General features: G+C 37.8%; 1 protein-coding gene across 1 annotated transcript; it reads left to right on the forward strand.

Annotated features, from left to right (window-relative positions):
- The first annotated feature begins 2,999 nt into the window (after positions 1–2,999).
- Positions 3,000–26,062, forward strand: QUA3 (S-adenosyl-L-methionine-dependent methyltransferases superfamily protein). Its single transcript, XM_089807633.1, has 6 exons — positions 3,000–3,687; positions 3,782–3,992; positions 4,087–4,348; positions 4,626–5,003; positions 25,218–25,313; positions 25,480–26,062. Exons 1-6 carry the CDS (start codon positions 3,088–3,090, stop codon positions 25,697–25,699), a joined length of 1,767 nt encoding a protein of 588 aa, XP_089663759.1. The 5' UTR covers positions 3,000–3,087; the 3' UTR covers positions 25,700–26,062.
- Positions 26,063–26,848: the final 786 nt, after the last annotated feature.

The following is a 26,848-nucleotide window of genomic DNA, read 5'->3' on the forward strand; positions in this document are numbered from 1 at the left end:
AAACCAAAACATTCCACCATTGATCACTGCATTACCCTAAGGTTCCTCATAGAAAAAATGTGGGATAAACAGGGGGACAAGGGTTTTTGTTGCTTTGTTGACTTTAAGAAAGCTTTCGACACTGTCCCTAGGGATAAGTTATGGAATATGATGGAAGAATCAAAGGTCCTAACAGAGTATAGAGCCATTTTTATAAACTTTATGAACAGGTTAAAGTGAAAATCAGAACCAAAGTGGGCATGTCAGAATGCTTTGGCAGTGACATAGGGGTTAAACAGGGATGCCTGTTATCGCCTACCCTGTTTGGCCTCTATATTGACAAGTTAGAGGAGTGGTTAAACAAAGCCAATGGAGAGGGAATTCAGCTAGCTGAATATGTGATCGGATTGCTTTTATATGCCGATGACCTCATTCTCATTGCTAAAACAACATAAGGGCTGAGAGAACATTTGAAAAACTTAGAAACCTTTTGCGTGAAAGTAGGGATGGAGGTCAACACTTCAAATACCAATATCGTGGTCTTTTCCTTGAGGTAAAGAAAACAACAATGCACTTTTGTATTTAATGACAAAGCACTAGAAATTGTAGAAGAATACAAGTATTTGGGGATAGATTTCCATTACCGGCTCAGTTGGGAAACATGCAAATAAAAAATGATACAAAGGGGGATGGAAGGCATCTAATCTTCTTCAAAATAGGTGCAGGATAACAGAGTTATGGGATTGGAAGACTAAGAAAACCCTCTTTAGGTTACTGAGAGGGGAGGGGTGAATCAGTAATGTCAAAACTTTAAAACAATTCAACACTTTAACCATATATACTATTCACCATTCATTTATCTAATCTACTGCATATATGAGAGAACAAACATTTATAACACATGTACACAGTGATTTGGTGACACAAAAACCTTCCAAATAGAAAGTAAAACTGGGGTGGGGATGATACTCACAAAACTTCATTACTGTAGTATGAAGTTGGCATGTTAAGGTTTACATTGACCACTTCTGGTGATCTGCCCTGTTAGGAGCACAAAGGATTGCTAGGTCCACCTTGTTAGAGGATTTACAAACATACACTGAAGTATGCACTTTGTTAGGAGATTTATACAAAGACTGTTAAGTCTACCCTATCAAAGGATTTACAAAATTGATTCACCTATTAGGATGAAACAGTGGATCTAGTTACAACTTGATTGCTGATTAGATCCTCGAAATATAGATCACCTCTTGTGACTGATGAATTTTTACTGCTCCTTGTAGACCTTGCTGAATACTCTGCTCTTCTGCTGATTCGCATTTACACTTTGCAAAACATTACATGTCTCTCTTGATACTCTCATGCATCATATTGTAAATGATATAATACATTACATATATACCATTCCAATAATTACAATTGCAAGGTCAGCTAAAACACAAGTGAACAAAATATTACTGAGTCGGCCAAATAGTAGAAAACTCGGGTTCCTCAAGCTGACTTGGTGGCCTTCTGATACTCAACATCCACTGCATTACTCGGCATCGTCATGCACTTGGTAGAAGTAGAGGCTCGGTCCATACTAACCACACAACGTAGCTTGGAACTCGGTAACCATTGGAGACTCGGTAGATATAGTGTCACTTGGTAAAAACTGGATCCTTTGTTTACCTTGATTTCACTCGATAAACACTATACTTCCGTTACTTGGTAAACACTGTACTCTCATCACTCGGTAAACGCTATGAAGCTCGGCGAACACTGAAAACTCGGTAGACACTGCTGGATTGCACATTCACTCGGTAGCTTCATGAGCACTCGGTAAGTGATGAACCTACAAGGTAACCACTGAATGCTCGGTATACACTGTAGACGCTTGGTGTAAATTGCGAAGCTCGGTTAACACTAGAATGCTTCGTGTGAACTGCGAAGCTCGGTTAACACTAGAATGTTCGGTGTGAACTGCGAAGCTCGATTAACACTAGAATGCTCGGTGTGAACTGATGTAGATAAGTGTTGTCACTAATGGCAATTATAACTTAATGCCAACAGGTGATACCAATTATTTTATATGGCAGCGAGGTATGGGGGAGCAACATATCGAACCATAAATGGTGACAAATTGAAAGGGTTCAAAAACACTTCATCACAACTAATTTCAAAATCAAATCCATAATCTCGTACGAGATTATTTTAGCGAAGGCAGGCATGTTCCCGGTGGAGGCCTTGACAATTGTTAGATTGCTGAGCTATCTAAAGAAGGTGATTAAAATGGATGCACATCGCTGGCCTAGTAGGGTGGTTGACTGAGAACTGGCTCGTTGGAAGAAGACATGGAAGAAACAAAATGATAAATGGTTCAATAAGTGGAACATTGACTACCAAGAATGCGCGGAAAACAATTCTGAAATAAAAAAATGGGTGGCAGGAAAAGTCAGATCCGTCATGTGGGCAAATCAGTTATATAGAAAAAAAAACCTACTATGTCAAAGAATTTAATCTCACATGCGAACATGACGACAAAGAATATTTAGGAGCCAAGATCAAAGGAAAGGCAAAAATCCTGATTGCTCAATGGAGATCTGGTTCCTACCGTTTGAGATGTGAAACTGATAGATGAAAGGTTCCTAAGGAAGAGTGGGAGGACAAAATTTGTAAATTTTGCAACAAGAGCGTGGTGGAAATAGAGTGGCACTATCTAAAGGATTGTATGACATATGAAAACATTCGCAACCAACACAAAGAAACATTAAAAGTGAACAACATAAAAGACCTTTTCGAAAGACCAAGACTCCTTAAAAGGGCCATTTACTTACGCAAATTCACAACAAAAGAAATAGACTAGAGAAATCACATAGGCTGACTAAGAATTCTATGTAGATCCCTTAGACTTATGACCTCGTGGACCTCATTAAAAATCTTTCATTCATTCATTCATGGCCCTACCCATAGCACACAACAGAAAACTAGCTATGAATGGCTGAGCGTTTAAGTACAAGCAACATGGGCACTGGAAAAGTGGAGACAATTTTCGCGGAAACGTGACGCTTGAAACCCTGCTGGTTATTTGGTAGAGAGGGAGAGTGAGAGTGAGAGTGAATAACGGAGATGGGCAGCGATGATCACCATCGGCAGGTGAGGCAATGGAAGTTGCTGGACGTGGTGAGTGCGCTGTTATTTTTGGCAGTGTTGATTTTTGTGGTGTGTGTATTGACGCCGGCGGGGGACTCGCTGGCGGCATCGGGGAAGAGGGCGCTGACATTGATGAATGACGAGTACCAGAGGCAGACGGGGAGCGGCACTGACGAATTGATTGCTCCTTGTCCTCTGGAATTCGTCGACCACATCCCCTGCGAAGATCCACGGCGCAGCAGTGAGCTGAGTCGCGAGAGGAACCTGTACAGAGAACGCCACTGCCCTCTTCCCAAGGAGAAGCTCCGTTGCCTCATCCCTCCGCCTCCGCACTACAAAATTCCTGTGCTTTGGCCGCACAGTCTCCTCAAGATCTGGCACGCCAATATTCCTCATAACAAGATTGCAGATCGAAAGGGGCACCAGGGTTGGATGAAAGAGGACGGGCCTTACTTCATATTTCCTGGCGGAGGCACCATGTTTCCCGACGGAGCAATACAGTATATTCACAAGCTCAAGCAATACATCCCCATTACTGCTGGAAACATCAGGACGGCCTTGGATGTTGGTTGTGGGGTGGGCTTTCTCTCCCTCCCTTTCCTTTTTTTAATTTTAAAATTCTCTTAAAATGACATAAAGGAACTGGGAAAATCTAACGTTGCAAATTCAGGTTGCCAGCTTTGGAGGATACCTGCTCAAGGAAGACATTTTAACTATGTCATTTGCTCCCAGAGATTCACACAAGTCACAAATACAATTTGTCTTGGAGAGAGGCATACCTGCATTCATTGCAATGTTGGGGACCCGCCGATTGCCCTTTCCGTCTCGTTCATTTGACCTCGCCCATTGCTCCCGATGTTTAATTCCTTTTGCCGCTTACAGTATTCTTTCTACACCTTTACGTACATTTTTTATTTATTTATCCCAGAACACCAGGATTCCACACATCAAATAACTTTTCTGCCTATCAAACAGACGGATCCTACATGATTGAGATAGATCGATTGTTGCGGCCTGGAGGCTATTTTGTGATCTCTGGACCTCCTGTACAGTGGCCTAAACAAGAGAAAGAATGGGCTGACCTTCAGGAATTTGCCCACAGATTATGCTATGAGTTGGTTACAGTGGATGGCCATGCTGCTATTTGGAAGAAACCTTCCAATGACTCATGCACGGCTTTACAATGGGGTCCTGTACCTCCTATATGTGATGAACACGATGATCCTGATGTGGCATGGTACTTAATTGCATAGAAAATTAGTTATCTTAAGTTAGTGCTTGTATATGTATATGTATCTGTGTGCATGTCTCCATGTATCTTGGGTGTTATTATATATATGAGGGACATAAATAGACTGTTAACATGTGAGTGTATACAGTCTATATTTGTGTGCATATATAAACCAGTTAGGAGTTATATGTGCGTGTTTGTCTTGGGTGATTCTATATATATAATGGACACATGTGGACTGTAAAAAAATATCAGTTAAGAAATTATTTCAATCCCCTTGCAGGTACACACCATTGAAAGATTGCATCAATCGGTTTCCATCGTGGAAAGAGACAGAAATCTCCGTGGATAAAACTCCAAAGTGGCCAAGCAGGTTGAATGAACCTCCTCAACGCAGTGTACAGATAAAGAATTTTGAGGATATATTCAAAGCTGACACACGAAGATGGAGACGAAGGGTTTTGTACTACAAAAATGTGTTGAATCTGAAGTTAGGATCACCAAATGTGCGCAACATTATGGATATGAATGCAGGATTTGGGGGTTTTGCAGCAGCCATTATTTCAGATCCTGTTTGGGTGATGAATGTTGTTCCTGCTTATAGATCAAATACACTTGCCGTGATTTATGACAGAGGTCTAATTGGAGTCTATCATGACTGGTAAGACTTAAAATATTTGAAGTTAGTCACTACTGGTTGAATCTCATTAGTTAGCAGTTTGTGCTAATGAGCTCAATAGTTGATTGACGCTACATTTTTGTTGTTGTTTGAAAACAACCGATTTACTGTTTGCTAGTTTTCTTCCTTAGATGTTGATTCTACATGTCGAGTCAAAATGCTTGTCAACTTTGTTTCATTATTACCTAACTATATCTCAAAAAGTGTTAACTCGAGAGCTGTTAATTTCTAAATATCAAATAGTCTAATCCTATCTGATATTGTCACAAGCAACTGAATCGATGGATTAACTTACTTCATTCACGATGACATCCACTTGTTTCCTTAAAGTTCGAGGTTTGCATTAAATTTTTGAGTTGTTCAGTAGATAGTCTGTAGTGCCCCATAGTTGGCACCTCTTGGGATCCATGTTAGCACACTTGCTATTGTGATTTCTGTTTTGTCTTCTGCTTTTGGAATGAACATTCAATATTTTTTAATATTAGCACATTGTATACCTTAATAAACTATTTTGGTCGTGAAATCATCTATGACAGGCTTTGAATAACCTAACCATGTGTAATGTTATGTTTAATGCTACACCAATTTACTTCTTTAGAATGTTATCATGACATTATAAGAAAAAAAGTTGTCTTGGCCTTTTGGGTTTTTGTGCAGATAACAGGAACAAAACAATTCCAAAGTTGAAGGGGTGTGTGCCTTTCTACGGGGTGGTAGTTTAGTTGATCCAACAGGCTTAATATCTGGTGTAATGATGTATTCAAATTTTTGGGTACAGCATGAATGCCTAAATTGTTGGTGGTTAGCCTAGGAATGAGCCATGGGAACTGAATCAGATTTCTATGGAGGAAATTGGTAAGGCTTCAAAGCTGCTAGTAATAAATGAAAGGAACAAATCAGATTCTGGGCATGAGGACTTTACAAGAAGAAATGATTAAAACATAAATTAGTCAGTGAAGGGTTGCGCTGAAATCACCATACCAAATTATTAAAATTTAATTACCATGAGAAGAGGGGCAAGGGAGACCTAGAGTAGGTCAAGTAGTGGTAGAAAGAAAGAGTGGGCTGCTTGTCTAGGCCCTATGGATCTCAATTGGTATAAAAAGGGAACGGAGTGTTAGGATTTAAAGGGACAAAAATAACAATTACATGCAAGTATATTCAATATCAGAAAATAATAATGCACATAGAAGAGAGTACAAGACACAGATTTAACGTGTTTCACCCAATTCTTGGGCTATGTCCACCAAACAACGAGTCCAATATTTTTATTATTCAGTGATCACAACCTGATTACAATCTGTAATCCCTTACAGCTCAATACCACTGCAAGAAGCTATTATTGCATCACACATTATGAAATCCCTAACCCTAAGCCATTTTATACAAAATTTTTGCCGCTTTAGGGTTATAATTAGTTACATCATGTCGGCCCAAAAATTGCCAATAAAATAGCCCCCAATTGTGGGGAGTGTACAGTACTTCCCTGATTAGTCACCACAAACTAACAATCTTCCACTTGGTGACTGATTAGGGTCCACCCTAGACAACAATCTCCCACTTGGAGATTGATCCTATAGCAATGCCACTACTCCATGAGGCTCCCACTAAATTGAACCACCCTAGACTCAATTGTTCCTTTATTTTGTTCAGTCTAGAAGACCAACCGAAGTTGAAGAGGAGTTCAACTTCTCCCTTGTCACTACCTTTATAAACATATCTGCTGGATTATCATCAGTGTGTATCTTGTCCAACTTTAACTGTCCATCATCCAAAATAGACTGAATGGAATGGTACCGCAATTGTGGGTTTTGTCTTTGAATGCAGAGCACTATTCTTGGCAAGATGAATGACACTCTGACTATTTGTATACATACAATTATCCCTCTGTGGGTGTCCCAATTCTTCCGAGAAGAATTGAAGTCATATCATCTCCTTAGCTGCCTCTGTAGCAGCAACATACTTTGCCTCTGTAGTGGATAAAGAATTCACCTTCTGTAACCGAGAAACTTGGCTTATTGCTGTCCCACCAACATTAAATACATAACCTGTAGTACTTTGCCTAGTATCAAGACCCCCTGCTAAATCTAAGTCAACATAGTCTTGTAAATCAGTAGTAGAGCCTCCAAAATGTAAACACTTACTGGATGTTCCTCTCAAATATCTAAGAATCCATATTCCAGTGCTCAATCCTAGCAATGCTCATATACTTGCTAACAATTCCCACTGCATGTGCAATATCTGACCTAGTACATACCATGGCGTACATTAAGCTCCCTACAGCTGAAACATAAGGTACCTTGGACATCTTATCCTTCTCGTCTTGTGTCTTTGGACACATCTCCATAGTCAATTTCAAATGATCAGGTAAAGATGTGCTGAAATCTTTGACATTTTCCATAGAGAAACATTGCAACACCTTCAATAGAACCAACGTGAGATAATGCAAATATTCTGTTCTTCCTATATTTGCAAATTCTCATACCAAGGATTTGTTTTGCTTCCCCCAAATCCGTCATAGCAAATGAATGTGCTAACTGTTGTTTTAACTCCTTAATGTGATCCATGTTAGACCCAGCTACAAGCATATCGTCAATATATAAACATAAAATAATGTAGCTACCATCATCCAACCTCTTAAAATAAACACAATGGTCTGAATGACAAGGAGTAGAGCCATGGTCATTCAATAAACTATCAAATTTAAGATACCATTGCCGAGGTGCTTGCTTCAAGTTATATAAACTTTTCTTTAATTTGCACACTAAATTCTCCTTACCTTTGACCTCAAATCCTTGTGGCTGTGCCATATATATTTCTTCATTCAGATCATGTCATGTCCCCTACTTTGCTTCAAAAGAATTACATATTAAATGATAACAAAATATTAATAATGAATAAATAAATTATAATAATACTTATTAATTATATTCTCAATATAATGATAATAGAAGAATATTATATAATACTATAAAGATATAATATATTAAATGATATTATATAATCATTGATAAAATATGATAATAATAAATAAGGATATAGAACACGTATTCAAATAAATAGTTAATACATATACTTGTGATATTAATAGTAATAATATTATCAAAATAAATGAGAAACTTAGTAAACTAATAATAATGCAGTAAATAGAGCAAACTACATAAAATTTGAACGACTAAATGATAAGTCGTGACCATTATCTATGTATGCAGACATATAAATGGCCAATGAAAGAGATTTCATAAAGGGGGGCAGACTATTCAGACGGAGAAGACATAATAGTTCACGCAGTAGGAAAGAATAGCGATTGGGGGAGAGGGATTCAACAGAGAAAATATATGCTAGGAGAAGATAAATAGAAAGCCAATGAACAAAGACAAAGACATTCAACGTGAGTATCCGAGACAGTTCTAGAATAAAGCTAATCACATGGGAGGAGATTATTACAAATACAAAAAAATCGATACGAATGGCAAGAACCAAAGAATGTAGAAGGGAGAACTTGCCAACTAAGCATTACAAAGGAATCAGACAAATAGGAGAATAGAGCAAGCACATGAATTGTGACGATTGGGCAGTACAAGAAGAGGCCAGAGCAAGGACAGAACATTCAGATCAGACACATCACTAAATTCTCTTTTTAATACTATAATTATGGCTGTCGAACAAGGGGAGTCATCAAGAAATGAATTCAACTGTACTCAGTAGTAAAGGAAGGGATATACACATTCAGTAAATTGCGAGAAGAGGTTTCTTTATATCATCCATCCAATCCTAGTCATCATTCTAAGTGTTGTTATAGACTCAGGTTTGAAGAGGATAGAATTTGAATTACCTATTGGAAGGAAATCAGAGAAATACGATCTAAGGAAGATATAGAATATAATTGATAGCAGGAGATAGCAACACCTACAAATTATAGATTGCATGATCATAATATCAGAATTCTGAAATAGTGATTGCATTTATTATTATCTCATTTTAGTTTACCATAAATCGATCTTAGATTCATCATATAATATTGTGAGTATCCGAGACAATTAAAGTAGAAGGAACAATATGACTTATGCAAAAATATAAGGTGCCTACTTTCACTCCTTTTGCTACTACAAGGGGACCTTTTGAAACCTTCCAGTTTTTATCATTAAAAGTAATTGTGCAACCCTCATCACTTAGTTTTCGTGCTGAAGTTAAATTCCTACTCGAGCTTGGAACATGTCTTACCTCTTGTATCCGAGACAATTAAAGTAGAAGGAACAATATGACTTATGCAAAAATATAAGGTGCCTACTTTCACTCCTTTTGCTACTACAAGGGGACCTTTTGAAACCTTCCAATTTTTATCATTAAAAGTAATCGTGCAACCCTCATCACTTAGTTTTCGTGCTGAAATTAAATTCCTACTCGGGCTTGGAACATGTCTTACCTCTTGTAGTGGCCAATGATTCCCATTCTGCAATTTAATCTTAATTTTTTCCTTTCCAACAATCTGGTAGGGTTCATTATCCCCTAAATAAACAAACCGAAAATCCCCTTTGACATAATCAAGAAAATAACCTCTATAGGAGTAGCATGAAATGAAGCAAAAATCCATGAATCATCAACACTTTCTAAGGAAAGAAGCAAAGCATCCTCTTCAGATTTATTACTTACCACATTTGCCTCCTTGTTTCCATCTTGTTTGTCTTCTTCATTGCTCTTTCGAGTTCAATAATCTTTTTCCTTGTGCCTTGGTTTTCCATAGTACCAACAATCTCTTGGTCCTCTTGTTTGGGACTTCTTCCCCTTTGATTTCCCTTTGATTTCCCACGATTTCTTGAATTTTTTTTTTCTCAGTTGTAAAGCCTTTGTTTTGGTAGTTCAAAACACTTCTTGATGTAGATCCACCTGAGCTTTTCCTATGAGTTTCCTTATTCAAAATAACATCAATCGCATCATCAAATATTAGGTTATTAGATCAAGAAACAAAATTTCCCACAGCCACGACCAAGCCATTCCAACTTTCAAGCAAAGAACACAAAATCAAGAAAGCTCTAATTTCTCCATCAAAATTAACATTTACAGAAGATAATTGACTAGTAATTGCATTAAACTCATTTAAATGATCAACAACAGATCCACCTTTTGCTATCTTTATATTAAATAAATGCTTCATGAGAAATACCTTTTTTGAAGCAGAGGGCTTCTCATACAATCTTGATAGGGTTTGCATCAACTCTTTTCTTGTCTTTGCTTTTGTAATATTAAATGCCACCGATTGCTCCAAGCATAAATGAATACTTCCAAGTGCCTTTTTATCCAAAATCTCCCAGTCCTCATCTGTCACAGTGGTTGGTTTCTTCGATTTTCCTTCCAATGGCCGCTATAAATGCTTCTGATAAAGATAGTTGTCCATTCGCACTTTTCTTAATTGAAAGTTTTGCCCATTAAATTTCTCAACCTTCAGCTTACCCTTCTCTGCCATTTCTCCCACTCAATCGTGAGACTCCCACTCAATTGTGAGACTTTCATGCAAAGGATAACTAAAACAACTTGGCTCTGATACCATTTGTTAGGATTTAAAAAGATAGAAATAACAATTAGATGCAAATATATCCAATATCAGAAAATAATAATGCACACAAAAGAGAACACAAGACACAAAGATTTAACGTGGTTCACCCAATCCCTGGGTTATGTCCACCAAACAATGAGTTCAATATTTTTATTATTCAGTGATTACACCCTGATTACAATTTGTAATCCGTACAGCTCAACACCGTTGCAAGAAGCTATTATTGCATTACACATTATAAAATCTCTAACCCTAAGCCATCTTATACAAGATTTTTGCCACTTTAGGGTTATAATTAGTTACAACATGTCGGCCCAAAATTGCTGATAAAATAGTGTACAGTGTACAGTACTTTCGTGATCAGTCATCATAAACTAACACTGAGGAAACTAGAAAAAGAAAAGAAAAATAAGAGTTAGGCAAACCTTATTTGAGCCCAAAAAATGTAGTACCAATCAAAATCAAGGTAACACACTTTGGGTAAGGAAGTATGACCGACAACTCTGTTATATGTTTCCCTGTTCTGTGTTATTACGAATGTACTTCTTGCTGTTTGCATATTGCAAATGCATGTTCCTTCCCATGTATAAGTTGGAGAATGGCATTAGGGAGAAGAAAAGGGATATTCCCTTTGTTTGGAAGTCTTGGGATGTTCCTAGGAATAAGGAGATTGCATCTGTGAGGACATGCATTACAGGATGTTCTCAGAATGTTGAGACTGTGTTTGTGTAAATTGCACTGCAGGATGTTCTCAGAGTAATGTTGAGACTGTGTGTGTGTAAATTGTACTGCAGGATGTTCTCAGAATATTGAGATTACCTCCTTGGGGAAATCATATTGTAGTACATTCTCATAATAATGAGACTGGTTTTGAGCATCACCACATTACGAGAAGTTTTCAGAGATTTCCTTTCTGCAATTCACATTGTGGAAACTATTTTTGATGGTAGGGGAAGTAAGCTGTGTGCCATTTTGTGGGGTGGTTATTTGGTCAACCCAATAGGATGATAATCTACACAGCAAAGTATTAAAATTATCAGTAGGGTCATGCATGCCTCTGTCTAGACAGTGAACAGTTAGCTTAGCGGCAAGCAATAATAATTATGCAATATTTCACTCTGAAGGTAATGGGGAATCATTGAATGCTGCTGTTAGTAAATGGAAGGATAGAGGCCAACGACAAGTAGATAGAGTGGGTGCAAGGGAATTCTAGTTGTGTTTTCTTTGAAGCCAGTTGCAGCTTTTTGGAATTCTTTGCATTTCCCATATCAATGCGATTCCAAACTTTCCTCCAGTTGCCATGTTTTTCCAGGTCTTCTCACAGAATTATTTGCTATTAAACATTGTAAAATCTTCTTTGTTATTCTACTGTTGGGTAGAAACAGGGCACACTATGCATCTTAAAAAATAAACAATACCTTTTTATGGCTGCAACATCTCAACAAATTGATGCATCTACATGCTTTCCTTTTCAGGTGCTTTGTGCAGGCTGCAAGTCATTTACATCCTCTCTAGCAGTTAAAAAACCAACTTTTTTTTTGGTTAGAATCCAAAAATCTCACCAAATAGCCATATAAAATTCAATCTCATAGATCCTCCTTTACTGTTGTACTGTGTTAGAATTTATGCAAGCATTTATCAAGATATTGTATTTGAACACTTACCCTCTTTCCCCTCTGCTTACCCTCAACCTATTCTAGTTGGATGATTATCTAACAATCTCTCAACTTCTTATTAACACTGAATAATATATCCTATGATGGAACTTATATATCAGACTACGCATAATAATTTGTAACATGGCAGTGGTGGAAAACACTAGTATTCTTCAGTTATGATAATTGTGGAGACTTAAGTCATTGGTGTCTGTCTGTACGAAGCAAGACTAATATGGTAAATTGACTTCCTTTGATTCAGGAAACCCAAGATGGAAATTTCACGTGTCATCAACAAGTGCTAGTGCAAGAGATGTCTTTAACTGAAGACCAAATGCACATTCTGTCATAACTTCTGTTCCATGGTTGGAAGTTAAAACTTCACATTTTGGTCCCACAATTTTTTCATCCATGTGTCTACTCTTGATATTGAGTTGTTGCTTTTTGGATGTGGCTGCTGTAGATGGCTGAATTTCTGATTCAGATGATGAAGAATGTGTCAAGCTCAATCCCAAACAAAACTTATCAACTCAATTTTCTGATTCTTGAAGATTCACTTCTGTATTCTTCAAAGACTCCATAATAACCTTAAGCTCATAGGTGAGCTTATCAACTTATCTCCTTTTCTTATTAATACAGTAAAATATATCTCATCAAGCTGGAGGAGATGATCTCTATCCAGAAGTAGATGTAGATAATTTGATTTTGTTACAACCAAAAGCTTTTTCAAGTACCTGTAAGTCTGCAAGAGGTAGTTCTCCTTCAAGTCCTTTATGTCTCCATTCAGCCTTCCAACACTAATCTACCATCATCATATGATATTATCAAAGTGAGTTAGAGTTGCAATAATCATGTTTTCATTCACCCTCAGTTGACCTTCCAAGTGATGCGACTCTTGAAGTTCAACGTCTTCAAATAAATGTTCTGCATGCCTTCATAATCACAACTTGTAAAAACCAAAAACAGCTCCCTTCGCAACGCCTTTTCCACAAACTTACTTTGAAGTTTAGCTATCATCATGCACTCTCAAAGGAATACTATCATAACCGTGGGTAGAATCATTTACTTTATACTCCTCTTCAACCGCTGATACAAAATCAGACTTTGAGCAATCTGAATTTCATCTTTTATCTCATACTTATCAATCCACTGGAGTGTCCTCAATGCAAGGCTCATGTGATAAAAATGACAGCTGGTAAAACTCAGATAATTAGAATCATGTTGATGCCTCTTCGAAGTGTCCTCGTTGTCCTTTATTGCATCTTCTTCCAAGGTAGGTTTCTTCTTCATATAGTTTATCAGGTGTGGCCAGCTAGAAGTCACATCTTATCTTAGCTGTCATAAAACTGATTCATACCTGCACCTCCTTAGCTGATACATTTTTTTGCCTCTAACCAACTCCATGATGAAGTATCCATGACAAACCAAACATTATCAAATTGAAGGATTTTGTTAGGCAATCATTTAGTCTCTACAAACAGCTTTCTAAAACAATACGTCTCATGTTTTTAACAAGTCTCCCTCCGGTGTAATCATGTGCAGGAAACAAGGGAAATCAATTACTATGAGTTGTCATACTTTGCATGTAGCTGGGATATGAAAGTTGGTTGACGTGTCTTGGACATCACCATCTTTGGTTATTGAGGAATCGTCTCTTTTGACATCTTGAAATTCTGATTCCTTTATCATCCCATAATCATTTGTAGGCTGCGAGTCACAAGCAAATGATTCCTCTTTCTTTTCTATCCTTACGAGCTTTCTTCTTTCAAGAATGTTCCTTTTGGCTTGAGCTCTTTATTCTCCATATTCATTTGGTTTCTCCATCCAACTTACTGTTTAAATGCTACCTTAATTTTGACAATCCTTTGATTCATCATGCTTAAAACTTGTCTATTTAGTAATATCCTCCAGCCTTTTAACTTTTTCCATTTCCAGAAGCATCAACTCCCTCTTGGTTAGACACAATTTGGCCTTCTTTTGACTCTGATTGAGATTCTGATTTGGACTTAAGCTCTTCTTTTTGTTTTGATTCTGACTTTTCCTCTTTCTTCACCGAGTCCCTTCTTTCTCTTCTTGGGCTCCTCTTCCTCTTTAATCTTTAGAAATGATCAAAAGATAAGCCATTGTTTTTAATTTCTATTGAATATCATCAAGTCAAAATCAGAGTTCCTCAAAAAATATCAAAGTACATTGGATTGACTGATCAATCGGAGGAGTCTCATACATCATATCAAAACATAGAACAACACACATATGCTACTGGAGAAAGTCTACATCTAAGTTTCCAATATCATTTTCGGGATGATTTTCCTGATCACTGTTGCATTAGTGTCCGGGGAGACAGCATTATTGTTGAGGATCTCCGATGTCCTGAGCCACTACTCCATCTCATGTGAGGTTCCAGTACTTGTACCAGCATCCTTCCTCCAATGCCCCTTTTGCATCAGCTTCTGTATGAATTCAGCCAAAGTGATTTCGAATTTGTCTTTATCCCGAACTGTAGTATACCCATCTGTAATTTCCTTTTTTTCCACTGTGATCTTCCCTTCTCTAAGAATCCGCAGAAATTTACTTTCCTTCATCTTGATGATTGCCGGGCAACATTAGCATAAAGGAGTCCGCAGAGACTCCGTAAGGTTTCTAGCCTTCCCTGCAAATACATCGTTATTCCTAATTTTCCAAATGATCCATAGCAATATAGAAGAAAAAATAGACCAGAAAGTGTTACAATATTTGCTGCTAGTGTTAATGTTTCTAAAAGCAACTTTTTGTAAGGTGAACTCTTTATTAATGGCCAGTGCAAATAGATATCAGATTTCCTTTGCAAATGAGCAATCAAAGAACACATGGAATATTAATTCTGGGTGTCTGCAAACGTAACAGATATCAGGTTCCCCCCTTGGTTTCTTGGAAGGCAATTTGTGCAGGAAGAGTCGCCATAGGAAAGAACTATTCTTGGGTTCAATAGGGCGAAGCCATAGATCAGACAGGTATGTGCTCCAAATCGAGGGTAAAGGCTAAAATGCCACTTGTTGTTAAGGTGGTTAAAGATATCATGGCTATGGGTAAGCAGGGAGTAAATATATCTAGCTTTGACAAGGTGGACAGGGGTATCATCAGGCTAGCAGAGATGAAAGGAGCAAAGACCAGGTGGGCAGCATTTAAGAGGAGAGCCGAGCTTAGATATGGATGAAGAAAGAATAGTGTTTGTCCTCCAATGAACCTTCAAGATGCCATAGTTTCTTGAGTGTGTCCCAAGGTATCAACATACCATCTTTGAAAACATTCTGAAATGTTCTGATACTCAAATCTGCCCACTTTTGGCAGAACAGCCCTGAAGCAATGCATGATTTTTATCCCCATGTTTCAAGTTCCACCATATTGATTTAAGGCCACAGAAAATATGATCCCCTTCAATGCCTTCTATCTCAGTGACGAAATGCTTAATATATTTCCAACCCTTCCAAATAGATTTAAACACATTAGACCCCTGCACCATCACATTGCAATCCATGGCTAAGACATCAGTAATGTTTAGTCTACTCCATGTTTTGGCTCTAAAAAGATTAGCACGAGCAATATTGTTTCTAATAAGGACTTTCCATCATTCTTCTCCTTGAATAGCTCGAGAAATCCATTTCACAGCTAGGACAATACCTTGTGTTCTCAGGTCTTTCAGCCCCAAACCTCTCAATTCTTCGCTCCTTGTGCACCATCCCCAACATTTAACATGTGACTCTCTATTCCCTTTATCATCAGACCAGAGAAAGTCTCTAATAATCTTCTATAGAAACCTAAATTGATTTTGATTGAACAACCATGCAGAGGAGGAATAAATAGAGTAGGAGGATAGTATCTTCTGACAAACTTGCACATGCCTAGGAAAAGAAAGGAAGTTATTGTTTCAATTCCTAGGAAAAGAAAGGAAGTTATTGTTCCAATTGTTTAGTTTTTAAGAATCTTCTCTCTAATCCAGATGCACTTATCCATTGATATAGGGGTTGACAACAAAGGGGATACCAAGGTATTTGACAATATGATCTGGGGCCTTCCCACTGAAAACCAAATCATATCACCCATATAGGAGGCCTGCCATCCCAACCTAACAAAATGGATTTTGAGGAGATCTTAATGCTCGAGGCTAAACAGAACAATTCCAACTTTCCCATGAGATGCTCTAGGTTACACTTGTCAAGGCAGATCATAATAGTTGTATCATCTGCAAATTGAATGTTGGATATCTCCATATTATTCGACAGCAAGATGCCTTGCACTTGGGAGAAAGAGTTTCATCCCTTAGGTTGTAATGTAAAGAATCAACTACAATCTTAAACAAGGAAGGGGCAAGTGGAGAAGCTTGTCTAATAGACCTTGTCAATTCAAAGAATTTTGACTTTGACCCATTGATTTCAACAGTTGCCCTAGAACCAAGAAGTAAGGTGGATACCATTTTGCAAAATGAAGAAGGAAAAAGCCCAGTGCCTCCAACATTGCAAGAATAAAACCCCACTCAATATTGTCATAGGCTTTCTCATAGTCTATTAGCAACATCTCTCCTTTTTGTTAGAAGTTTTGGCCCAATCTAGTGATTCTTAGTAGGAGATGAGGTTCTCTAAAATGTATCTTCCTTTAACAAAACCTATTTGTGTAGGATTGATGATTTTAGGGAGCAAATATTCAATCTTGAGAGCCAACAATTTAGCTAAGATCTTAGATGAAGCATTCAAAAGGGTAATAGGTCTCTAGTTTTTGATAAGAGTTTTGTCACCTTGCTTGAGAATCAATTTAATAAGGTCAACATTGATGTCTGCAAATAGGGCCCTAACCTAGAAGACTTTATTGTTTACACAAAACAACTCATTTCCAATTCAGTCCAAGTTTTCTTTGTAGAATTCAACAAAGAGCCCATGGGCCCGAAGCTTTCTCATTATAGAGTTTTGATAGAGCAATTTTAATCTCATCCATAGTTAGTTCCTTATTGATAGCTTAAGCCTCCTCTGAGGATATCCTCTTAGGAATAATACCCCTGTTTATTTCTAGCTGTCTCCTTCCTATCACCAATGTTTTCAGAGGAGAATAAATTACTATAGAAGTTGTAAAAGGCCTTGAGAATATCCTCTTGATTAGTTAGGGTATCACCCCCTTCTCAAATACAAGAAATTTTGTTCCCAACCCCTTCATTTTTAGAGCATGAAAGAAAAATTTAGAACCTCTAACACCCAAGTTCACCCAGTTAATTCTTGCCTTGATCTTGGCCCCTCTAATTCTCCCGCCTTGAATTTTTATGAGAGAGTTCCTAATGCCAACAACTCTAACTACCACCACATGATTTGTAAGGTTGTTTTGAGCATCCTTCTCAGCTATTTGAAGGGAATCTAATACGTTACTTTCTTCCCTTCTGGCATCTTTAGCCTTCTTGCCAACAACTTTAAACATATTATATGAAGACTTACTATTTTGAAACCATCTATCAACCTTATTGCGGAGCTTCACAATATGCTTATTATACCAATTTATAATATTCATAGCTGCAAAAGGGAAAAATTGAGAGAGAATCTTTGTTTCTTACTTAGGCCATCCTTCTGATTGGGGATCAAGAGAGTACTAGAGGTGACTGGGTGGTGGTAAGAGTGGGTGAAGAGGACCTTCACATAGTTCTCATTTGGGGACCTCAGGCAACTAGATAGTTTTTTGTTTAGGTAAAGCCTATCTAGCTTGCTATAAATCCTTCTATCACCTTTTTGAAAGTTTGACCAAGTATACCACACACCTTTAGACTCTTCCTTGAGTCCAGCCAAGGGATCAAATAGATTAAGCTTAGTTAGCATTCTGTGCCAAAAAAACTACTCATTTCCTTTCCATTCAAATTTCAGCCCCCCACTCTTATCTTGAGGTCTTTCAATCATGTTGAAGTCCCCTGCTAATATAAAGGATATTAGTTAGATTAGTCAACCATTGCCATAAGGTTATCCACTCATTATAGTCATTGGGAGCATGAATGGAGCAAATCCAAAATTTAGTATTGTCATATAGAAACTTAACCCAAACTGCCCTGTTGAATGGGGAGCATCCCCATTCTTTGATGAACTTTCTCCATCTAGGGCAAATGAGAATTGTGGTACCCTCTTTACCCTTTTGGTGACTAGTTGAATAGGCAATTGCATCTTTCCAGATGCATTTGAGAGCAATTTCAAGGGTAAATCCTACAGAGTTAACTTCTTGTAGCATAAAGAAATCCAATTCTTCAACCATTCTCAAGAACCTCTGGACAACAAATTTCCAATCTGATGATTCAAGTACTCTGACATTCCAAGATGCACAATTTTACGTCATCTTGTAACAAAGTCATCCACTAGTCTCCATGGAAGCTTGAAAGCCCTTGAAGCAACGAGGTAGCTTACTTTTAGGGGTCTTAGAAGGTTTAGGGTTACCTCCCATGAGATGATTGGTTGGGGGAGGGGGGGGGGGGGGTGGCTTTTCTCTCTTTCCCAATAATATTCTTCTTCTAAAACCTTTTGCTCATCCCTTGAGCTCTTCAACTTACTCTCCTCCAATTGATCATCATTCAATGCCTCACCCACCAGAGACAAGGAAGGGAGTTCCTTATGCATTCTCTGTTTTGGCTTATATTGCCATTGATGGGGGGGGGGGGGGGGGGAGGGGGTAGGAATAACAACATCTGAGAAATCATTGAGGTAGTCCTCTTTGTGGATTGAATTGCTAGCGACGGGACCATCCCCACCTTCCCCTCTCGCCTCATCAACAACAGGAGAAATAACAAGAGGGCCATTCTTGCAATCATTCTTAGACTCCCCTTCTTGGTGGAGAGTGATGGATGGAATTGAGAATAGGGTAGGAGTTCAAAGTGATACCAGGGCTGGAGATCTAATAGGTTGTCCATTGAGGTAGGGCACTAGAGTTGGTCAATTCAATTTTCTTCTTGATTCTACCTAGAGCAATCTGTTGAGTGTTTTGAGTACGATGCTTAGGTTTAGTTTTTCGATTATTAAGCCCAAAATCAAGGGTTGAGCTTTGGGAAGATTCTCAAGTTCTTTAGGAACAAATTTACTAGTGGGGGGTGGGGCTAGATTTGCATCGAACTGCACACTCAATTAATCCAGGGAGGCACAAATCTCTTCTATATTATTCATCCATTGAGAGGGGGGAGGATGACTTTGCAAAAGGATGTTCTTGGATGATGAAGTCTTATTGCTATTAGCTTTTTGCTTATCTCCTTGCATGGTGTTAGGTTTAGAGTTTTAATGGGGGGATCAACTCTCTTCTTAATCAGAGGACAATCTTGCCTCCTATGGCCTTCCTTCCTGCACAAGTAACAACCATCAATCCCTCCTAAGAAGGTAATAGGGCAGCAAATTGGGGCACTATCAAGTTCAAAATGCAATTTGTCTAGAATGTTGATGTTGGGATTGATTGATTTCAAAACCCTAACATCGATATTTGGTATAAGAACATTAGATTGGTCAATCCTAATCACTTCACCAATGGGTTTGAGAGCATGTGGAATAAGATTCCAAAAATAGCATAGTAACATGAAGACGCCCCCCCTTTTGGCCCACCTCTCGGAGACAGAGGTGACGAAGACGCATTGACGATTGAAGGACCTTGTCCCTAGCGGCGCCACTAGACTTTGCCACCTCCGTCGAGGATGGGGGGATGTCCTAGTGTTGACTATTTGCTGATTCGACTATTTATGTTTAATGTTTGATGTTCCAATTCATTGCAATGTTCAAGTACTTACTCTTTTACATCTTTATATCTTATATTGCAATACATTTTTTCATAACTAGCATTTTAAATGCCATATGTACAGTATATATAACCCACCTGTCCCTTGCTACCGTCTCCCTGCCATCCCCCTATCGTCCCCAAACTTAGGCCCCTTTGTTCCCTCGTCCCAGAAACTTCTTGTCGTCCCTGCGTCCCCTAGGGCGGTATAACTATGATAAATAGGGTGGGAGATTGCCAAAGACAAGCCCTCACAGGCTGGATAGAGTAAGAACCTCACAATTAGCAACATCGATAGACTATGGGATGGCACGAACTTCACAAGTACCCACTTTCGAATATTGCTTATCAACAATGGCCTTATGGGAATTGGTATTACAAAAGAAAATAAGAAATAACCCCTTTTGGAGCATGCAATAGAAAGAGAATTGGTAACCCATCTTTTGACCCCAAACCCTTTGCAACCAATCATTAAGGTAGTTCCTGGACGGGAGTTTGGAAATATCCAAAGCAAAAAAGAAGACAGCACTATTTCTAAGCCTAGTTTTTTCATGCTCTATTGCTACAGACATTTGAGGGTTAGGCTTAATGACCATCTTAGGGGAGGGTAGAAACTTACCTCCATCTCTTGCACCAATCGATTTGTTTGGGCTTGGCGCGACTTGACTGAAGAATTCAGCTCCCTTTAGTAGGGTTCGTTTGTTCTAGAAGGCTTGTTTTAAGGTGACGGGCCTGGCCTTGTCCACCTTTCCTCCATTGAAGGTTGTCTCCACCACTGTTGCCGGCTTTGTGACCTGGAGAATAGAGTTGGAAACTAGGGCATTTGACGACGAAGGAGCGTTAGGGTTTTCTGTTTCCTTGCTGAATGAGGGAGAAACGGAATTATGAATCCCTTTAGAAACACCTAGAGAACCTGACAAAGAGGACGCCATAAATGATAGATTGTCTGAGAAGGCTCCCGATAGGGCATTGCGTATGGAGATGGCAAAGCCCACAGACAAGTTGTAGAGCACGCTGTCCTCATTTCGTTAATCATTCCTCATTTAACTTTAGAATTATTATGCATTTATTATTGTGATAAAATATCCATTCCAATTTTCTTGACTTGAAGTATTATAATATTCATGATACCTTGCCATTTCATCTTTCAAGCAAAGTGGTAATTGTTGCTCACCCTCAAGTGGAACCTGTTCCCTATGCATAGAGCTCGTTGAGATCCTATCCTTAGTTGAATTAATCTGATCAAATTCTGATCTGATCTAGAGGCATTCTCTTGATGATTCATTTCTCAATATCTGAAACATATCTGTCATGGGCTTTCTCATGGAGGATTGAAACTCTGTAAACAACTCCCTGTATTCACAGCTAGTGAAAAACTAAAGATGTGCTTCTTTACTTTGGTTGCCCATGTTTTCTTCACTCCTTTGCATAGGTTTACATTTTCATGGCCAAATCTATCCATAGGCCAGCAGGAATTCTGCTCTGATACCGCTGAAAGATACCCACTCTTATACAAATAGATTTCACTAGTATAAACAAAAAGATGGTATCAAATATTATTAGAATGGAATAATCACTCAGGAAACCATACATTGATTCTTAACAGCATCTCAGAACAGATTTAGAAACCAAGAATCACCAGTATTCTCCTTAACCAGGAGAAGAAACCAAATACTCAACTGAACTTATCCACTTCGGTATACAGTTTAGATTTCAAAATCAAAGTTTAACATACTATACTTCTTTGCTGTTAACACTTGTAGGTTTTAACTTTCCACAGCCTGAATATTTTGTGGTCTTTTATCAGCAGTTGTGTCCTTTTTCCTCGATATTATCTGGGATAGCCACAACTGGTGCCCTAGGAATGATCTCACACAATCTGCCTTACGTTACACACATATAGAGCATCATACTAGCATCATGGGCATCACTTTAATATTCACCAAATTGTTCTAGACTTGTTCGTGTTTCGATTGATCTGCCTCACAATGTCCGGTAAAATATTTGTCTATATATATTGATGAGATATAACTTCTTTATTTATCTCCCATAATTTCCTTGATTTCATTGAATACCTCAAATATCTTTATTATTGCAAATTCTTCTTCAAAGAAAGACTTTGCAAATTTGTCTCAGTTGTGAACTCTATTATGAATCCACCATCAGGTTTAGCTAGGTTTTCATCCAACCCTTGTGTAGAATTCCTGAAGCTTTTCATCTCGAAAAATAATAAAACGTTTATCAAATCAGAAGCGTAATCAATATATCTTGAGTAACCCCTTATAAAGATTTCAAGGAAGCATTTGCAAGGTTTGAAATTGGGTTCATTAGGATGCTCGAACAAAATATGGGAAGCTTAGGCCTATTTCCTCTTTAGATTGGAAGGAATATGATCCATGAGGCCTCAATAGAGATAAAGCACTAGGCAGATGCAATAACCCTTTAGTGTGTGTTTTATGGAAGGGGGGTGTGTATAGTAACCGTGACTGGAAGAATGCAAGAGTGGGGATCAATTGGAGGGAATTTAAGGTTTTTTCCGTGTATAGGGAGACTATGAACAAACAGACATTCTGGAAAGGATCTGCATCCAGTGGACTGCAGTTGACATGTGATTTGTATCTAGGGCTGAAATGGTGGGAATGGGGCACTTTGGTTAACTTGTTCCTAGGAACAAGGTGCCTGGCCCCATTGGTTCCTGCCAGTTTTTGGTCAAGCGAGTTGTAGATTGCAGACCTTCACTTGATCGCTCTTTAGTTTTTTTCATGTATCGTATGCCTATACCTGTGCATTGAAAAAAGGGAAAATAGTGTGTAAAAAGAGGTTTGTGTATGTCAAACCTTGAATTGGAAATAAATTGAAATATGAATGAAAGCATACCAAAGCTAAACAAAGGCACTGAAAAATATAGTGTTTGTACCTCCATAAACCTTTTTGAGCTCATGAAGATGCTTGAAGTTGACTTGATATTGACTTTAGGATAGGATGATCATGTATACCTTGACAAGATGCTTAGATTTTCAAATACTCCTTTTGTCTTTAATGTCTTGATGCTTAATCTCTTGCCTTGGGACTTGAAAATGCGAAATTGTAGTTGAGAGCTTGATTTGGAATTGACGTGTTATTCAAATGAGGGAGGTTAGCTTGTTTTCTATCTTGCAACATGTCGAGTTGTAAAACTTGAGGAAAGTCATGCTGGATTACAATTCCCACTAGAATGAAGTAACTACACAATTTAAATTTGAGTCCAATCATCGGGGGACATGGCACTTTGAGTGGTCCATTCCCCAGAATGGGGCACCCTAGGTGCTTTGTTCACTCAGTGCAACCTCATGTTGGAACCTGAGGGGTCCTATTTGGAAAAATGAAGATGGGATTATAGGCAGAAATGGGTTGGATCAAACATATTTTAGGAACACTAAAATAGTGCCTAATTAAGCAAGAATATGGGTAGGGGTGCCATTTACATTGCTACAACACTTGGAAGAAGGCTGACTTGATGTAGCTGGAGAAATAAATTTAATTAATTGATATTATTTTATTATTATTTAATTAAATTTCTAATTAGTTATTTTTTGCATCATTTTTTATAATTTATTTTATTTTTGACAACTTAATAATTATCAATTTAATTTATTGTCACCTTAAAAATTGGAGACATTATTGAGCAAAGACAACATTAGGTGGAAACATCAACCTCCAGAGCCTAGACAATACACAGAGTGCATTTGATTTACATATTAAATACAAATGCAGGCGCAACACCTATTTATGTTTCTGTCTTCTTCGTCATGGCTGATTTCAAATCCACAACAGTTCAGTAGACAGGGGCAACCATTCACCGTTGCATCATGGGGATTCAAGATTGTAATAATCAAGAGATCAAAGTGGAAACATTTATAATGTAATGAGGTTAGACAATGATGCTGAAAATGAGAAGCAAAAGGTGACAAAATGACTTGCATTTGTTGTATCACATGATTAATAATTTGAGTGCACAACTTGACACTCTGATAAAGGCCCATCCATTCACTATAGGTGTAGTAGGGACTAATATATGCAACTTTGAGTATAAGAGTAGAAGTGAGTTTGTTTTGTCAGGTAATGGTTGGACTCACTTAGTGGATGGGAAGTTGTTCTTCGGACCCTATTTACAAAGAACGAGGTCCATAAAGCTTATATGCAGGTCAATGTTAACTTGGAAGTGCTGCACAAGAGCTTGTGAAACTCCTTGAGTCAATAGAATTGTGTGGCAAAGAATAGGCATGTAAATCATAGCATGCAAAGAAAAAGTTTGTCCAGCATACAATTTTCATATATAAGATCAATATAGGTAGTGTGGAGTGATCATATCTCTAAGTCTCCCTATACATCTCAAAATAGGGAGCCACAAATTCAGGTGGGAATTTGGAATGGGTTTGTAATATATTGGGAAAGTATTTTCTAAGATTGAATTCAAACCGAGTACAAAATATCCTCATCATGCAAATACAAGTAAGGTGATTCATGATGTTTGTTTTTGAAAATCATCATTGTAAATCGCATATGGATGCATGTTACAAATCACGATTTTTTAAATCTTCTGTTCTTCATTCCCCTGAAAAATTAGGGAGAGGGTATGTGTCCATTCTTTGCAGTTGGTTGTGGCTCCTTTATAGGGTTGAAGGTTTGCAGCTCCACCCTGATACTAGATGACATTGACTCATTTGCATCAGGTTGGACATAATTTGCCATAATGGCATTTGACCTGAACTCTCTTTCTCTTGTTGCAGGTATTCCCATAACTAAACCTAGATTATTGGGCCATTGGCCTGTTGATCAACCCGTGGAAACTGAAGTCATAATGAATGACCTAGTCCTATTTTGTAGTTGATCTAATATTCTAATTTATAGATGTAGAGTGTCTCAAATAAGACACTTGCCTCACATTTGATAAATGCTCAAGTGGAAAATTAATTCTACTTTGGATCAAATATTCAACGCATATAGTATTTTCTGCTTTATTTCGTGTTTGATTTGTTCAAATCTTTTAAATGACATCTTGTATGTAAGAAATTTTAAGAAATGATTAGAATGTGGTTATCCTAGAGTTTGTAAGTGGCTTTAAGGAGTGAGGGCATCTTTATATTTTCACCATCTTATTGCATGTATTGGTAAACATGCAGTTTCAACTGGGTAATAATATGTGATCTTCCAAAGATTTATTGTGGAAATGCTAATTTATCAAATTTCCTCTTTTTGTAGGTGTGAGGCTTTCTCTACTTACCCTCGAACATACGATTTTATTCATGTAGTTGGTATTGCGACTTTAATAAGAGATACGAGTAGAGGGGGCAACAGGTGTGCTTGTGTTTTTTTATTTTACAATTGTTCAGTTGTTTAGTTCCTAATCCTTTTCGGAAAAATTATATTTTCTCGTTTCTCCCTGGGAGGGGAATCCAAATTGATATTTGAATTCAGAGGTAAAGATTATTTGGCACTAATGTATTGTATGTTAACTGTATAGGTGTAGCCTTGTTGATTTGCTGATTGAAATGGATAGAATTCTTCGGCCTTCAGGGACTGTTGTGGTTCGAGACACTCCGATTGTTTTAGAGGAGGTTGCTAAGATTGCCAGTAGAATACGCTGGAGTACAGAAACACATCAAACTGAGCCAGAGTCTAATGGCAAAGAAAGATTGCTGGTGGCCAGCAAGCAATTTTGGTTACTTCCATCAAGCACATAGGTAAATACTTTTTTTTTTGACATGGCTTTGTTGATTTTTGAAACCAGCATTTGGCTTCTTGGCAGATCCATTGCATATGCACTGGTTTTGTAGGCACTACCACAAGGGTAATCTTGAATGGTAGTCTTGGTGTCAAGTCATGTGGTTGTATGGCCACATGATTGGTCTTTTCGATATGCTGTATCTAATGTAAAAATTAGAGAATTGTATTTGCCTCTTAATATTAAGGGTGTGCTTGAGCTCTCAGTATTAGACAGCAAAACTTTCAAGATACTGCAGATTCCACTAATAGCTTGTCAACTGAGCCTTAATTTCAGTTATTTACTAATAGCAGATTTCACTAATAACATGTCACTTTTCAAATACTGTCATTTTACTATTTTAGATGGAAGTAAACAAGCAGATTAGAACTACTAATGGCACCCGTTTATTAAATACATGTATTTGATTATTTCAGTAGCAGACTTATGGTTTGCCAAAGGATTTAGACTAAATGAGAGAACCATGAAGTAAATTTAAAGACATTTTCTTTTACATATTGGTATATTTTTTCGCATAAAGGACACTTGAAACATGCTAGCTTAAATTTTACTGAAACAGCCATGATTGATGCTACAGGGAATTGAATGCCCCCGTCGATTAATTGTTTTTTTCGGATGAAATGATCCATTTAGTTATGTGGAAATTAATGTGTAAAACTTGAAGAGAGTAAATCTTAATAATAAGAATCATTTGATTAAGATTTTGGCTTTTCATGGACATTAATATCATATTTTGTCTTATATGTAAGGGCTGGATGGAAGAATTCTAGTTTAGTTTCCAAGGCTGCAAGTGCAGAGTCCACTTGTACTGACAATTTCTTAGAAATAACAAGCATACTCAATACAATATGTTGAACTTCTAATGTATTCTATAGTAAAATGTTATGCCACTTATGTTTCTATGGCATACAATGATGCAAATCTTTTACACTATGGTATTTGTGGTAGCAGTCATAAAAAAGGAATGGCTTATAATTTCCTTGAAGCTTTAGATAGATACTGTACAACACAAATACACTACTGTGGACGGTGAATTAGGAGTGTATAAAAATAACTTATCGATTTAGAATTATAGTAAGCTGTTGTGAGCATTTCTTTTAAGATCAAC

This window comes from Cupressus sempervirens, chromosome 10, assembly GCF_028749045.1.
Source record: "Cupressus sempervirens isolate cs-2001-9-10 chromosome 10, ASM2874904v1, whole genome shotgun sequence".
In the NCBI taxonomy this organism is placed as follows: domain Eukaryota; kingdom Viridiplantae; phylum Streptophyta; class Pinopsida; order Cupressales; family Cupressaceae; genus Cupressus; species Cupressus sempervirens.

Coding starts and splice junctions, on each gene's coding strand:
- QUA3 (XM_089807633.1), top strand. CDS start 3,088: ATGGGCAGCGATGATCACCATCGGCAGGTGAGGCAATGGAAGTTGCTG. Junction 3,993..4,086: donor AATTCCTTTTGCCGCTTACA/GTATTCTTTCTA, acceptor CCTATCAAACAG/ACGGATCCTACATGATTGAG. Junction 4,349..4,625: donor GATGATCCTGATGTGGCATG/GTACTTAATTGC, acceptor ATCCCCTTGCAG/GTACACACCATTGAAAGATT.